The sequence below is a fragment of the Nycticebus coucang genome, chromosome 4 (genome assembly GCF_027406575.1).
Source record: "Nycticebus coucang isolate mNycCou1 chromosome 4, mNycCou1.pri, whole genome shotgun sequence".
In the NCBI taxonomy this organism is placed as follows: domain Eukaryota; kingdom Metazoa; phylum Chordata; class Mammalia; order Primates; family Lorisidae; genus Nycticebus; species Nycticebus coucang.
Window position 1 is genome coordinate 111,836,790 of NC_069783.1, and position 12,233 is coordinate 111,849,022.

General features: G+C 48.1%; 1 protein-coding gene across 1 annotated transcript in view; it reads right to left on the minus strand.

Moving 5' to 3' along the window:
* Window positions 1-12,233, minus strand: part of DNAH10 (dynein axonemal heavy chain 10) — a 194,262-nt gene that overhangs the window by 20,252 nt on the left and 161,777 nt on the right. Inside the window, exons 57-62 of the mRNA XM_053589697.1 lie at window positions 11,619-11,793; window positions 5,716-5,897; window positions 4,538-4,674; window positions 3,221-3,438; window positions 1,753-1,974; window positions 1,316-1,463 (exon numbers count right to left, since the gene is read on the minus strand). Of these exons, the coding sequence (XP_053445672.1) occupies window positions 1,316-1,463; window positions 1,753-1,974; window positions 3,221-3,438; window positions 4,538-4,674; window positions 5,716-5,897; window positions 11,619-11,793 (1,082 nt within the window). The remainder of the gene's footprint in view (window positions 1-1,315; window positions 1,464-1,752; window positions 1,975-3,220; window positions 3,439-4,537; window positions 4,675-5,715; window positions 5,898-11,618; window positions 11,794-12,233) is intronic.

The window sequence follows — 12,233 nt, forward strand, 5'->3', positions numbered from 1 at the left end:
ACTATGCTACAACAGGGATGAACCTCGACAAGATGCTAAGCAAAAAGAAGGCAGACATGGAAGGCTGCTTATTTGTATTTGTATGAGTCTGTCTATATGAAATGTCCAGAATAGGCAAATCCTAGAGAAAAAGTAGATTAGCTGTTGTCAGAGGCTGTGGGGAGGCGGCTGGAAGGATTGGGTGGAGTGATGGCTAAAAGATATATATAGCTTTTCTTCTTAGGGTGAAAAATGTTCTGAAATTCACTCTGGTAGTTATAAAACTTTATGAATACACTAAAAACTACTGAATTGTGTGTTACTCTCACCTCTCTGTCTCCTCTTCCCCAAAGCAGCTCCAAAAAATAGCCTGTAGGCTGGGTGATGTGGCTCACACCTATAATCCTAGTACTCTGGGAGGCCAAGGTGGGTGGATTGCTTGAGCCCAGGTGTTCAAGACCAGCCTGAGCAAGACCTTGTCTCTACTAAAAACAGAAAAACTAGCCAGGCACTGTGACAGGTGCCTATAGTCCTAGCTACACGGGAGGCTGAGGCAGGAGAATCGCTTGAGCCCAAGAGTTTGAAGTTGTTGTAAGCTATAACCCTACAGCACTCTCTCTACCCCGGGCGGCAGAGTGAGACTCTGTTATCAAACAACAACAAAAAATAGCCGAGCGTGGTGCCTCACGCCTGTAATCCTAGCACCTTGGGAGGCCAAGGCGAGTGGATTGCCCTGAGCTCAGAGGTTTGAGACCAGCATGAGCCAGAGTGAGACCCCATTTCTACCAAAAAAAAGCCGAGCATTCTGGCAGGTGCCTGTAGTCCCAGCTACTTGGAAGCCTGAGGCAAGAGAATAGCTTAAGCCTAGGAGGGTGGAGGTTACTGTGAGCTGTGACACCACGCTACTCTACTGAAGGCCACAAAGTGAGGCTCTGTCTCAATAAAAAAGAAAAGAAAAGAAAGAAGGAAGGAAGGAAGGAAAAAGAAAAGAAAGAAAACACTTCAAAGTAAGAAGAGTGAAAGCCAATTGAAAGCAAAATTAAAAAAAGAAAAACAGTAGCATGTAGCGTGAGGGCCACCAAGCCCAGTACTGGGCAGAAGGCAGGCGAAGCTGAGAGCAGGGCAGTCTTCACCCTTATGGTGCCCAGAGCTTGAGAGGGGGGATGCAAACGAGAATAAAATTCAAGTTGGGTGGTGCCCCTGGAAGGGCGGGCCCCACGTGGGGGTCAGGTGGTAACATTTCAGCTTGCCCTGCTGAGGGCGCTGAGGAGCTGGAAGGGGGCCTTCCCTGGAGAAGGGGCAGCAGGGTAGAGGACCAAAGAGGGGCCACACCCACCCGCAGGTTGTTTTTCTCCTCTTTCCTCTTTATCCAGTTGAGAGCCTGTTGCTGGGGGTCGATGCAGAGGGGGAAGCGGCTGGCACGGGTGGTGAGGATGCCGTTTTGAATTGACAGCTCATCAGGGGGCAGCCCCTGGGAGCCCCACCTGGAAGGGAAAGCCACAGGGACATTTATTTTTCTCACCAAGTTATGAACCAAGGACTATAGCTGGGAGGACTGGCCTTCTAGAATAATCTATCAATCGACCCAGGCTGTTCAACCCTCCTGAAACTCCAGGAAGAAGAGCTTGGGGCTGGATCTGTAGCTCACCTGGCAATTTCCCTACAGTCATGCCAGCTGCAGCCCTTGCTAGGTCCCCCAGGCCATCAGCCTGCTCCCAGGGTGACAACCTGTACAAAGTCACCTCAGCCCGCTGGCTCAGAGGCCACACACACCTGCTGATCTCGACATCATCTGTGAGTAGGCTTTCGAGCCGGAAAGGCTGGCTCAGGGGGATGTCTCGCTCCAGGATGTCATTTTGCCAAATCTGATTGACCATCTCATTTCGGAACTCCCAGGTGAAGGCACCTTCATAGCTCAGGAAGGCAGCACAGAGAAGGCAGTCCCCCAGCAGCTTCACACGCCGGTGCATCAGCTCATCCAAGTCCTTCAGCCACCTGTTGCAAGAGAGGAAGGCTGCAGTGAGCAGTTCCCCTCTGGTTGCAACCAAAAGGAACATTCAAGAAGGACCAGCTTGACACCTTGCTAACAGGGCTAAGATGAAACATTTTTTGAGCTATTCTTCATAGAGAACAGAGATCACCAGCTTATTCATAGAGAACAGAGATCACCAGCTTATTCTGTAATTTCCCACCTCAGTGACCTAGTGTTTTAAAAGACTTTGTTCAACTCTAGGGCTTGGTAGAGCCCGGCATTTAGCAGGGGGCTCAGGAAATGTTTGTGAGACTCATTTTGTCTCAAAGCTATTTATTTAGTAATCACATTGTTTCTAAACGCTTAATTAAAGACAAGTAAATAAGCCCAGCAGAGGTAACGAGCTCGGGCCCCACTTCACAGAGACCTACCCAAGATAAAAAGAAGTGCATGTTTCCTTTGGATTCTTCTAGTAAATGTCTAAGGGCTTTTGGGTTTAAGAAATATTGAAAACTGTTTCGTACATGCAAACAATATTTTCTAGTATTTTCTTTTTTCTTTTTTATTAATAGAAGGGTCTGACTGAATCCAGTGGTTTTTTTTTATTATTATTATTTATTTATTTTGTGTGTGTGTGTGTGTGTGTGTGTGGTTTTTGGCCAGGGCTGGGTTTGAACCCACCACCTCCAGCATATGGGATTGGCACCCTACCACTTTGAGCCACAGGTGCCGCCCTCCAGTGGGTTTTTTTAAAAATATATTTACAGATGCAATATTTGAAACTATCCTCATACCCAGATCAGCTGCAGCCACATGCCCTTACCAGTAAGTATCAAGCAGCCCCACCCACTGAAGAGTGAAGCCCGAGACTGAACACACCACTGGAGCACTTAGCTGGCATCTGTGCAGAGAGATGGATTCTTCCTCTAGACTCCTCCAGAACGGACCCAGGGGCTAACGATCACCAAGAAGGAGCACTGGCGAAGGCAAGGCCAGTCTGCTCAGTGCTCTGGGTTTCTCCCTGTCTCCACTGCTATACTTCTGCCTCCCAACCCCAGAGGTCACTTAATAAGTAACATTCAGTACCTAATAAAAACAGAGTCTATACAATGTCATTAGCCACCATCAACATGGTAATAAGAAAACAAGAACTTGTCACGTGCTTTTCAATGAAAATGCAATGTGCAATAAAGACTGAATACAGCAAGAAATTCTGCCAGGGACATCCATTTGTGAGCCGTAAAAGGTGGGCTCGTGAATCACGCTGACCTGACGTTTTCCGATCCCAGACCCGAGATGAGCTTGTCAGCAGCGATCAGCCGCCTCTCCATGATTTCGGCTTCTTCCTGCAGCTTTTGCTTTTCCAGTATGGCTGCCTCATATTTGGCACCCAAAGCTTCCAGTTCTTTCTGGATAGTTGCCAACTCATTCTGGATCCTTTCTAGTTCCCGTTTAGTTAGGTAAAAATTCCGCTCTAGCCTGGCCACCTAAGTGAAGACAATTGGCACAATGCTGGGGAAAAGGACTGTGTGGGGCAGGGCGCAAGGGCAGGGCGTGTGTCCACATGGATGACGTCTGTGCTCTAGGGTCACCATGGGCTATATTGAGGCTTGTGACCTCTTAGTTTCCTTTTCAACTATTTGTAACAAAAGCTCCTAAACCCAAGTTAGCAGACGGTCTCCTTTTCATGTGTATGGAGGCCACCGTAAAATGATTCTGTGACTCTAAGTGAAAACTTCAAAAGACTACACTGAAGACAACACTGGGTCTATTATTGGTTGTAAATTTTCTTTGATTTCTGTTCTAAGTTTTCTGAACAATGAAACTCTAAGCTATAAGATCTTGGAGGCCAAGGCAGATAGATTGCCTGAGCTCAGGCGTTCAAGACCAGCCTGAGCAACAGCAAGACCCCATCTCTAAAAATAGCCAGGTGTTGTGCTAGGCACCTGTAGTCCCAGCTACTCAGAAGGCTGAAGCAAGAGGATCACTTGAGCCCAAGCATTTGAGGTTGCTATGAGCTCTGACACCATGGCACTCTACTAAGGGTAACAAGGTGAGACTGTGTTAAAAAAAACACAGTATCAAAACATGACTCAAAATGATCAAATCAACCTTATTCTCTTTGTGTTTTGTGTTCTACATGTTACTTCAACCCAGTTGTTCTCAACTGGGGCTGATTTTGTCTCCCAGGAGACATCTGGCAATTTCTGAATATCACAACTTGGGAGGGAGAAGGATGCTACTGGCATCTAGTGGGGCGAGGCCAGGGTGCTGCTAAACATCCACAGTGCCCAGGACACCCCCACACTGGCAAAGAATTGCCCAGCCCCAAATGTCAATGGCACATTTGAGAAACTCTCCTTTGACCCCAGAAAACAACTTTAACATCTTTTATCCCACATTTTCACACATAATCTGAAAATCTTTCGTTCTCTAGGGTTCTGTCCATCTACATTATACCTAAATGAGAGTTGTACTTTTACTGGGGTAGACAGAGGAATTTTTTATGCTGTTTAAAGCCAGAACCTTGCCAGAGCATGTTCATTCTCTTGGCAGCAGTGTGCCAGTCTTACAGACGGGCAATACCTTGTCTCTCTTGGGCTTGATTTCTCTGAAAACATCACAGTAGCCCATCACAGCTTCAACAAATTTCAGCATTCCCAGCCCGGCTTTGCTGACAGCTTCCATTTCTTCGATTGTGGTGTTCAGAGTCCTCAAGAGGCCTAAAGTCAAAGATGCAATTGTTTTCATGAGTGGCAAGCTTCACCTTGTGCCTGCGAACAAAGTAAGGGTAGCAAGTTCCTCATTCCTCAGTGAGCAGAACCCAGACTGCCCCCGTGAACATCAATGTGAGGCCCAACCTAGCATGGGTAAGCAGATATTTGAGACATGAGTATCCTGCCACCCAGAACATTCTATGTCACCCAGAAGCCCTGGGGACCCAGTATGTAATATGGACTCCCAACTCCCAACTCCCAACCAAGGCAGCTCAGCACAGGCAGCTAACGGAGATTTGCAGGCCATAACCGATCATCTGTCACTTCTACCTGTGCACACACCTCAGGAGTAATCACACATAAGTGGAAACCCATCCAGTCTACACTTGGAGAGGGGCAGGGCCTTGGGTTTTTGTAGTTGTTGTCATTGTTTGTGTTTAGTTTACTTTTGTTTTTAAGAGGCTAAAAACAAGATTGGATAATAAGGCTCTAAACAAATTGTCAAATACAGATGAACTTGTACTGCTGTTTGCAAAGGATAACATTATTCTGCCTGGCTAAACACCTGGTAGGGTCAGGGATTAGGCTCAAAGGGAGCCTGGAGTTCTGTAACCAAAGATGGAGGGGCTGGCGGTGGGCCATGCAGTCAGTCCTCTCTCCCTGAGGCCCCACGGACCTGTAGAAGACTTTATACTGACAAGAGCAGCAAGGGGAGAAGTCAAAGTTAGACCACCTCTTGGCACCACTATGTGCATTGCATAGAAGACAGACCAGGCTGGGTTCCAATGAGAAGATCTTGTCTGCTGACCGGAGAACTAGAGCTAGTGTGAACCAGGCATACAGTGGGTATCAGCCCTACCACCTGCCCCCAGCCATTCTTCCTCTGAAGACAGTCTCCTGTTCTATCTGCAGGGCTTCAGTGGTACCATCTGACCACAGGGAGGGCCTGCCTGCTGTAAGTCCCTTCTTTGCCCCTCCATCCCTGTCCCAGACCAAGACGCCAAATCAAGATCAACTCTGGCTATTCACATATTCGACCAAACTCACCTTTGATATTTTTAACCTGGCTCTGGGAAATTGAATCAAAATCAATCTCCATCAGAGACCTTAGGAAATTTGGATCAGACATCATGCCTTTGGCGGTTTTCCAGTTGAGCTCTTTGTACCCTTTTATGATGAGGATGCACTCGCAGACCGTCTGCACCTGCTTCGGGGGCTTAGCAAATGACCTGGCAGGGAACAAAAGCGCACATGATAGACCCTGGATGTGGCAGGAGCTGGCCTGGAAGAGTTCCAGGGAAAGTGGCCACCCGGAAGTCATTCACTAGAGGTGATGCTGCATGGAAACAAAGGAAGCCAGATCCCAGCACAGACTGGGTTCCTGCATGGGAGGGTCCCTGAGGACAGGCATAGGGTCTCCCCTCAGGGTCCCATCTCAAAGTCAGCTGGGCACCAGAGTCATGGGGGAGGGTCATTAAAACACACATCCAGGCCGCCCCTGGAGCCTGGGTGGAGCCTGAGAATCTGTGTCTTCATTACACCCTGGGGTGACTCCTCAGACTCTAAATGGTGGCTGCTATCATTATCATCCTTATCATGAACACTATCATCATTTTCCCCGATTACTAGATGAAGAAACGGGGGTCTGAGCACTTGGATGACAGCCTGGGAGGCCTTGGGTCCCCACGTCTAGGCCTCTTTCCAGGCTACGTTGACCCCTTATTGTTTTCTTTGGCTTTGATGAAGTGAGCCCATTGCTGTTTCTCCAACACTCAGACACCCTGTGTCCTTGACCCTCCAGAGAACCGGGCCCCTACAGAACTGGAGACAGCCTTGGGGCAAAGGCCTCCCAGAGAGAGTACTCACTGGCTTCCCACTGCCCGGCAAAGCCCACAAAAGCCAAGAAGAGAGACAGAAGCAGAAGGAGACTGATGCAGAAAAGGCAAAAAAGAAAAAGAAAGGAAAAAAACGGTGAGAAGAGAAGGAAATGGAGGCCCCAAAGTGTGTGGAGGTGGTATTTGGAACACAGGTTGCAGTCCAGGCCTTAGTGTCCTACTCCCCCAGGAGGGTGGGGAGAGCCACAAAAAGAAAGGGGAATAGAAAGACACAGAGACACAGAGTCAGAGGACAGAGAAAGACAGAGCAAGGCAGAGACAGAAAGATAAAGGGAAAAGAGGGAGAAGAGAGAAAGAGTGAGGAGACAGCCTGAGCAGAGACTTTCTGCAGTGGGCACACCCACACCCCCTGGCCCGGGATCCCCTCTACACCCTCACAGACAGGAGAGGAGAGAGGGAACCACACAGCAAAGGACAACCAGGGCAGCAGCCAGGTCGGAGGACACCCAGACTTCAGCACAAAGCCAAATGATTAAAGTAATGGCCCTGAATCACCAGGGAAAGGTTCAATTACGCCAGCATTTAGGAAAGCAGGCGGTGCTGTCAGCTGTTTTTAAAAGGCTCCCTTCAGGGTTGATGAAAGCCAGGTCCAAGCCACTGCTCTTTGAATGATCAGGGGTGGAAAGAATCAAGGAGATATTTTCAGATATAAGACAGAAAGAGCTCCCGGCCTGAGTGGTAGGGTCCTAGGCGTTGGGCAGTTTAGGAACCAGCCATGGGTCTCAGCTTTCCCATCTGTAAAGTGGGGGCACCAAACCAAAACCTTCCAGCTCCAAAATCTTGTGTGTCTATGAAAGTGAAGTTCTCTGCTATCAGCTTACAGACCAAGCCTTGGAACCTCATTTATCCAGAAACCATTGCAGTCCCCAGTACCAGATAAGAGGGTTGTTTGAAATATGAAAGTTGCAAGTCAAAGAAGCAGAGATGTCTCTGTTTCATCTGATTCCCTTTTTCTATCACAAAACACGCTCAGAGATGAGAGAGAGAGGAAAATACATTGCCCTCCTACTACTTCACCCTGGACACCCCAACTATCTGTGCTTTTCTCTCAGGCAACCCCTCTGGCCTCCATGACCAGGTCCATGTTGTCCACTAACAGAGCATCAAGTATTTTTCCTTCCTAACGTCATATACCATTGAACCACACCCGGGACTCCTGAAACAGACCATCAGCTCCATGCAGTGAGACGCTGCCTACCGGGCTCACTGCCAGCATGCCCTAGTGATGACAGACTGAATGAAAGGAAGAAAAGTAAAATCAAAAGCCAGTGACAAAGGGAGCCCTTTATACTTTTACAGTGGAGAAGCATCCACTTCTAACCCTCATTAGCCCTCATCTGCCTGCCTTAACAGTTGATGATCTTTGCAAAAGGAACTGCATATTAAAGAAAGGAAGTGCTTTTTAAAGGAATTAATGGATTATGAAATTGACAGATGTAAGTGCTGGCTCATGTGCCGAACATCCAAATGATCTAAAGAGAGCCAGAGGGTAGCTATGTGGAAAGAGCAAAGTGGGATCCAAACTCACATGGGACCCTGGGAATGAAATCACCAAGAGATAAAAGATGTAAATATAAAAACCTAAACCATAAAAATTTAATGAAACCACAGGGAAATTATTCTACAATCTTGTCATGGTAAGGACTAACTATGACACAGTATCTAAAAACCACAAAATAAAATATTGCTAAAATCCACCACATAAAAATAAACATACATGGCAAACACACACATACAAACCTCATCAACAAAGTCAAACTGCCCATGACAGGCTGGTTAAATATTTGCAACACGCATAATGGAGTTATATAAAAAGCCCCTGGAAATGGATAAGGGGGGAGAAAGCAACAACAAATAACAGCAACCCAACATATAAACGGACAAAGCACTAAACAGTTCACAGAAGAGGAAATACACGTGACTTTGATACACATTTTTCCATATATGAAAAAAGGGCTAGCCTCACTCCTAAGAGAAATGCAAATTAAAACTGCACTAACAATGCTCTTCAGCAGCAAGGTGAGCAAAAAGCCAAGTGTTGGACAGCGCCCTCTGTTGGTGAGGCTCTGAAAAGGCAGGTACTACACATTTGGGTTGGGAGTGAATGTAAATTGGCCCCATCCTTGCGGAGTAGAGGGGATTAGCCAGCAGCTATGCACATTCTGAAGGCACACTCCCTTGGACCCAGCGGTCCCACTTCCAGAAATGTATCCCAGTTGGGTAGCTTTGCCCAACTGCATAATGAAACATCATCAAGTTAATTCTTTTTTTTTTTTTGTAGAGACAGAGTCTCACTTTATGGCCCTTGGTAGAGTGCCGTGGCCTCACACAGCTCACAGCAACCTCCAACTCCTGGGCTTAAGCGATTCTCTTGCCTCAGCCTCCCGAGTAGCTGGGACTACAGGTGCCTGCCACAACGCCTGGCTATTTTTTTTTTTTTTTTGGTTACAGTTTAGCTGGGGCCGGGCTTGAACCCGCCATCCTCAGTATATGAGGCCGGCACCTTACCAACTGAGCCACAGGCGCCGCCGCATTGTTTGCAAAGGTAAAAGACTGGAAACAAGCTAAAGGTCCTCAGTAGGGATAGTTAAATAAATCACAACACAGGCACACAGTGGGATGTGATGGAGCTGTTTTAAAATACTGGGGAAGCACCTGGCTTATTGCACCCTCAATGAATACCCAACAATAAAAAATAAAAAATAAAAATAAAATACTGGGGAAGTTAACCACATATTGACATGCTAAGTATCTTCAGAATGTATTGCTAAGCAGAAACATATGGGTAGTTGTTACCGTTTCTACATAAAAGGCAGGCAAAGAGGATCTACAGGTATCCTTTGCTTTCTGAACTAAAGTCAGAACTGAAGAGACCCACGTGTATCCAGTTACCTTGATCTTGTGCAAAAACTCTCTGGACAGATACGTGAGAAACAAATGGTGGTGGTTACCTGCTGCAGAGCAGGGAGGCGATCAGAGCTGGGGGAACATGGTGGGAGGGGGCTTTCAGGTATGCCTTTTTGATGTTAGAACCATGTAACAGCTAATGTTTGCACAGCCTAGCACAGCTCTTCAGATCCTAACAAAGATCCTGATGTCCAGGCGTGGTACATCCTGGATCACGTACATCCAAACATCCTGATGTACAAGCTCATGCCTATAATCCCAGCACTTTAGACAGGCTGAGGTGGGGGGATCATCTGAGGCCAGAAGCGCAGAACCAGTTTGGGCAACATAGCGAGACCCCATCTACAAAAACATTTCAAAATTAGCCAGGCATGGTAGCGTGTGCCTATAGTCCCAGCTACCTGGCAGGCTGAGATTACAGGATCACTTGAGCCCAGGAGTTTGAGGTTATAGTGAGTTATGATCATTTCATTGAACTCCAGCCTGGATGACAGAACAAGACTCTGCCTCTTACCAAAAAAAAAAGGAAAAACTTTTGACATGGTAGAGACAAATGCCATCCACATTTTACAAATGAAGAAACTGAAGCACAGAAAGTTTAGATGACTTGCCAAAGGTCACACAATAGGCCATGCATGAACGTGTTACCTGTTCTGATAATGACGTTTTAAAAAATGACTCCTTTGAGGCCATAGGCTACTTTAGCTTTGTCAAGGCAAACTGGGCATCTGTCCATAAGGTCTAACTGCAGGGCACACATGTCAAGCTCTCCATGTGATCCCACGGCACCCCCTCCCACTCTTCCCCTGGGGGTCAATAAGGAGACTCACAGACACTTCTCTTCAAATAAATCTTCTTCAAAAATTCTTCCCAACTCTCTCCTCTCACAATGTTTTTATGCTGCTGACCTGAGAGGGGTGTCCATAATCATGTGACCAGTAGTTGGGTATTTCCCCTGAAAATGTGTGTTGACGATCTATGCTCCTGTTCAGTGTGGCGTGCACTTAGACTTTGTCCTGGAAACTCAGGACACAGTGTTGAAACTTTAAAACGTTCATCTTTAAACGTTTGGTTGGCCCCACACTCTGCAGAACACTACCCTGAAATAATGACTTCTTGCTGACAATAGCATCTCCAGGTGACCTCCCAAGAATAACTCAGGTCCCCTGTCTTAGAATGAGCTGAATTCTGTGTTCCATTTCACATACATTTCACTAACAAGAGAACAAGGACGCAGCCTTCAGACAGGGAGTGCTGCTCAGCACAGAGAATGGAGAAGCCTGGAGAACCAGTATTGTTCTGCCACGAGCCTGTGACAGAAAGTCAGCCACCAACCTGAAAACAGTAGTGTCTCCCAGCTGTGAGACCTGCCTGTGGGGCAACAGGGATGATTTTCCTTCTGGAAATGAACATGCAATGAAGAATGACGGAAGGAGAGAACAGTGGCTCCCAGGCCTGGGGAATTCAGTGCAGAGACAGGCAGCAGGGGGCAGGGCGGACGGGCTGCTGGGACAGTGTCCCTTCCTGGGGCTTCACTCACGCCACTAAGTTTACCATTAAAATCCAGTAATGGTGGCCTGGGGAGACCAGTCCACAGGGGGGAAGTGCATACAGCTGCCCCACACCAGATCCCTCATCCCGACAGCAGACAGAACCTCTGGTTGTAGGGGATGGAGACATTTTACACATCGATTTGCAGATGGGGCCACAATAATGACCCAGCCTTCCCCCTCTAGAAGGCCCGTTTCCTAGAAATGGATCAGGGTGTTGCCCATCCAGCCTTGGTGTGTGGCTCAGCTTTGCTGCACTATTTTCAGCAGGGCATGGCCCCCCTACTGACTACCTTGCTGCGGTTTAGAGCAGACGCTTGTTTCTGTGACGAGGGCTGATTTACAATACTGCACACACACACACACAGAGTCACCAAAACACCATTCTGGAGCCTCCTTCTGTGGTCCGGGGTCCAGGCCAGCAGCCCTGCTCCCTATAGCTGGGGGCAGTTACCTGGGCCCTGGGCCTCACCATCCTCATCTGCAAATGACAACAACAGCAGTGCCCCCAGGAGAATGCTCAGCACATGGTGTGAACCCTTCCCAAGTGCTATATAAAGGTGGTGGCCAAGGTATACTGGAGACTGCCATTGCCTACCTGATCTCAGTCACGTCCGACTTGTCCAGCTTCTGCAGCTCCAGCTTGGCAGCCTCTAGGATGGGCATGACCTCAGCAAGGGCTGTTTCAGCCTCCGCCTTCTCCACTGCAATGATCTTGTTCTGCTCCTCTATCTCCATGGCCTTCTCTTCTGCCAGCTTCTTCTTTTCCTCCGCTGCAAGGGAAGAGGGAGGTCAGTAAATCTGTTGGGCGGAGGGAGGGTGCACTTACAGGTCCTGGATCAAGGCAGAGTGTGATCCTCAGGTCAGTCTGTGCCCTGGGCGGGGGTCTGGGGAGCTCTGGTCAACATGGCATCCCCAGGCTTTCCTGGTGGGACAGAAACCCTCACTGGGTCTGGGGCCTCTGACTCTAACCTTCCTCAACTGACCCCCATAACCCCCTCGCTCTACCGCATGGCAGGCCACATGGCTCTGACAGCCCCGACCCTCTCTCACCAGTGTCAGCTGAGGACACAGTGGCTGCCCTTCCTGCTTCCTGGCTCATCAAGATCCCCTGCTATGTCCACTCAGGCCCAGCTCAAGAGCCTGCCCCTCTGTCACTCTCCGTCTCATTGTTCTGGTTATTTGCTTCATGGCACTAATCACACCCTGACTA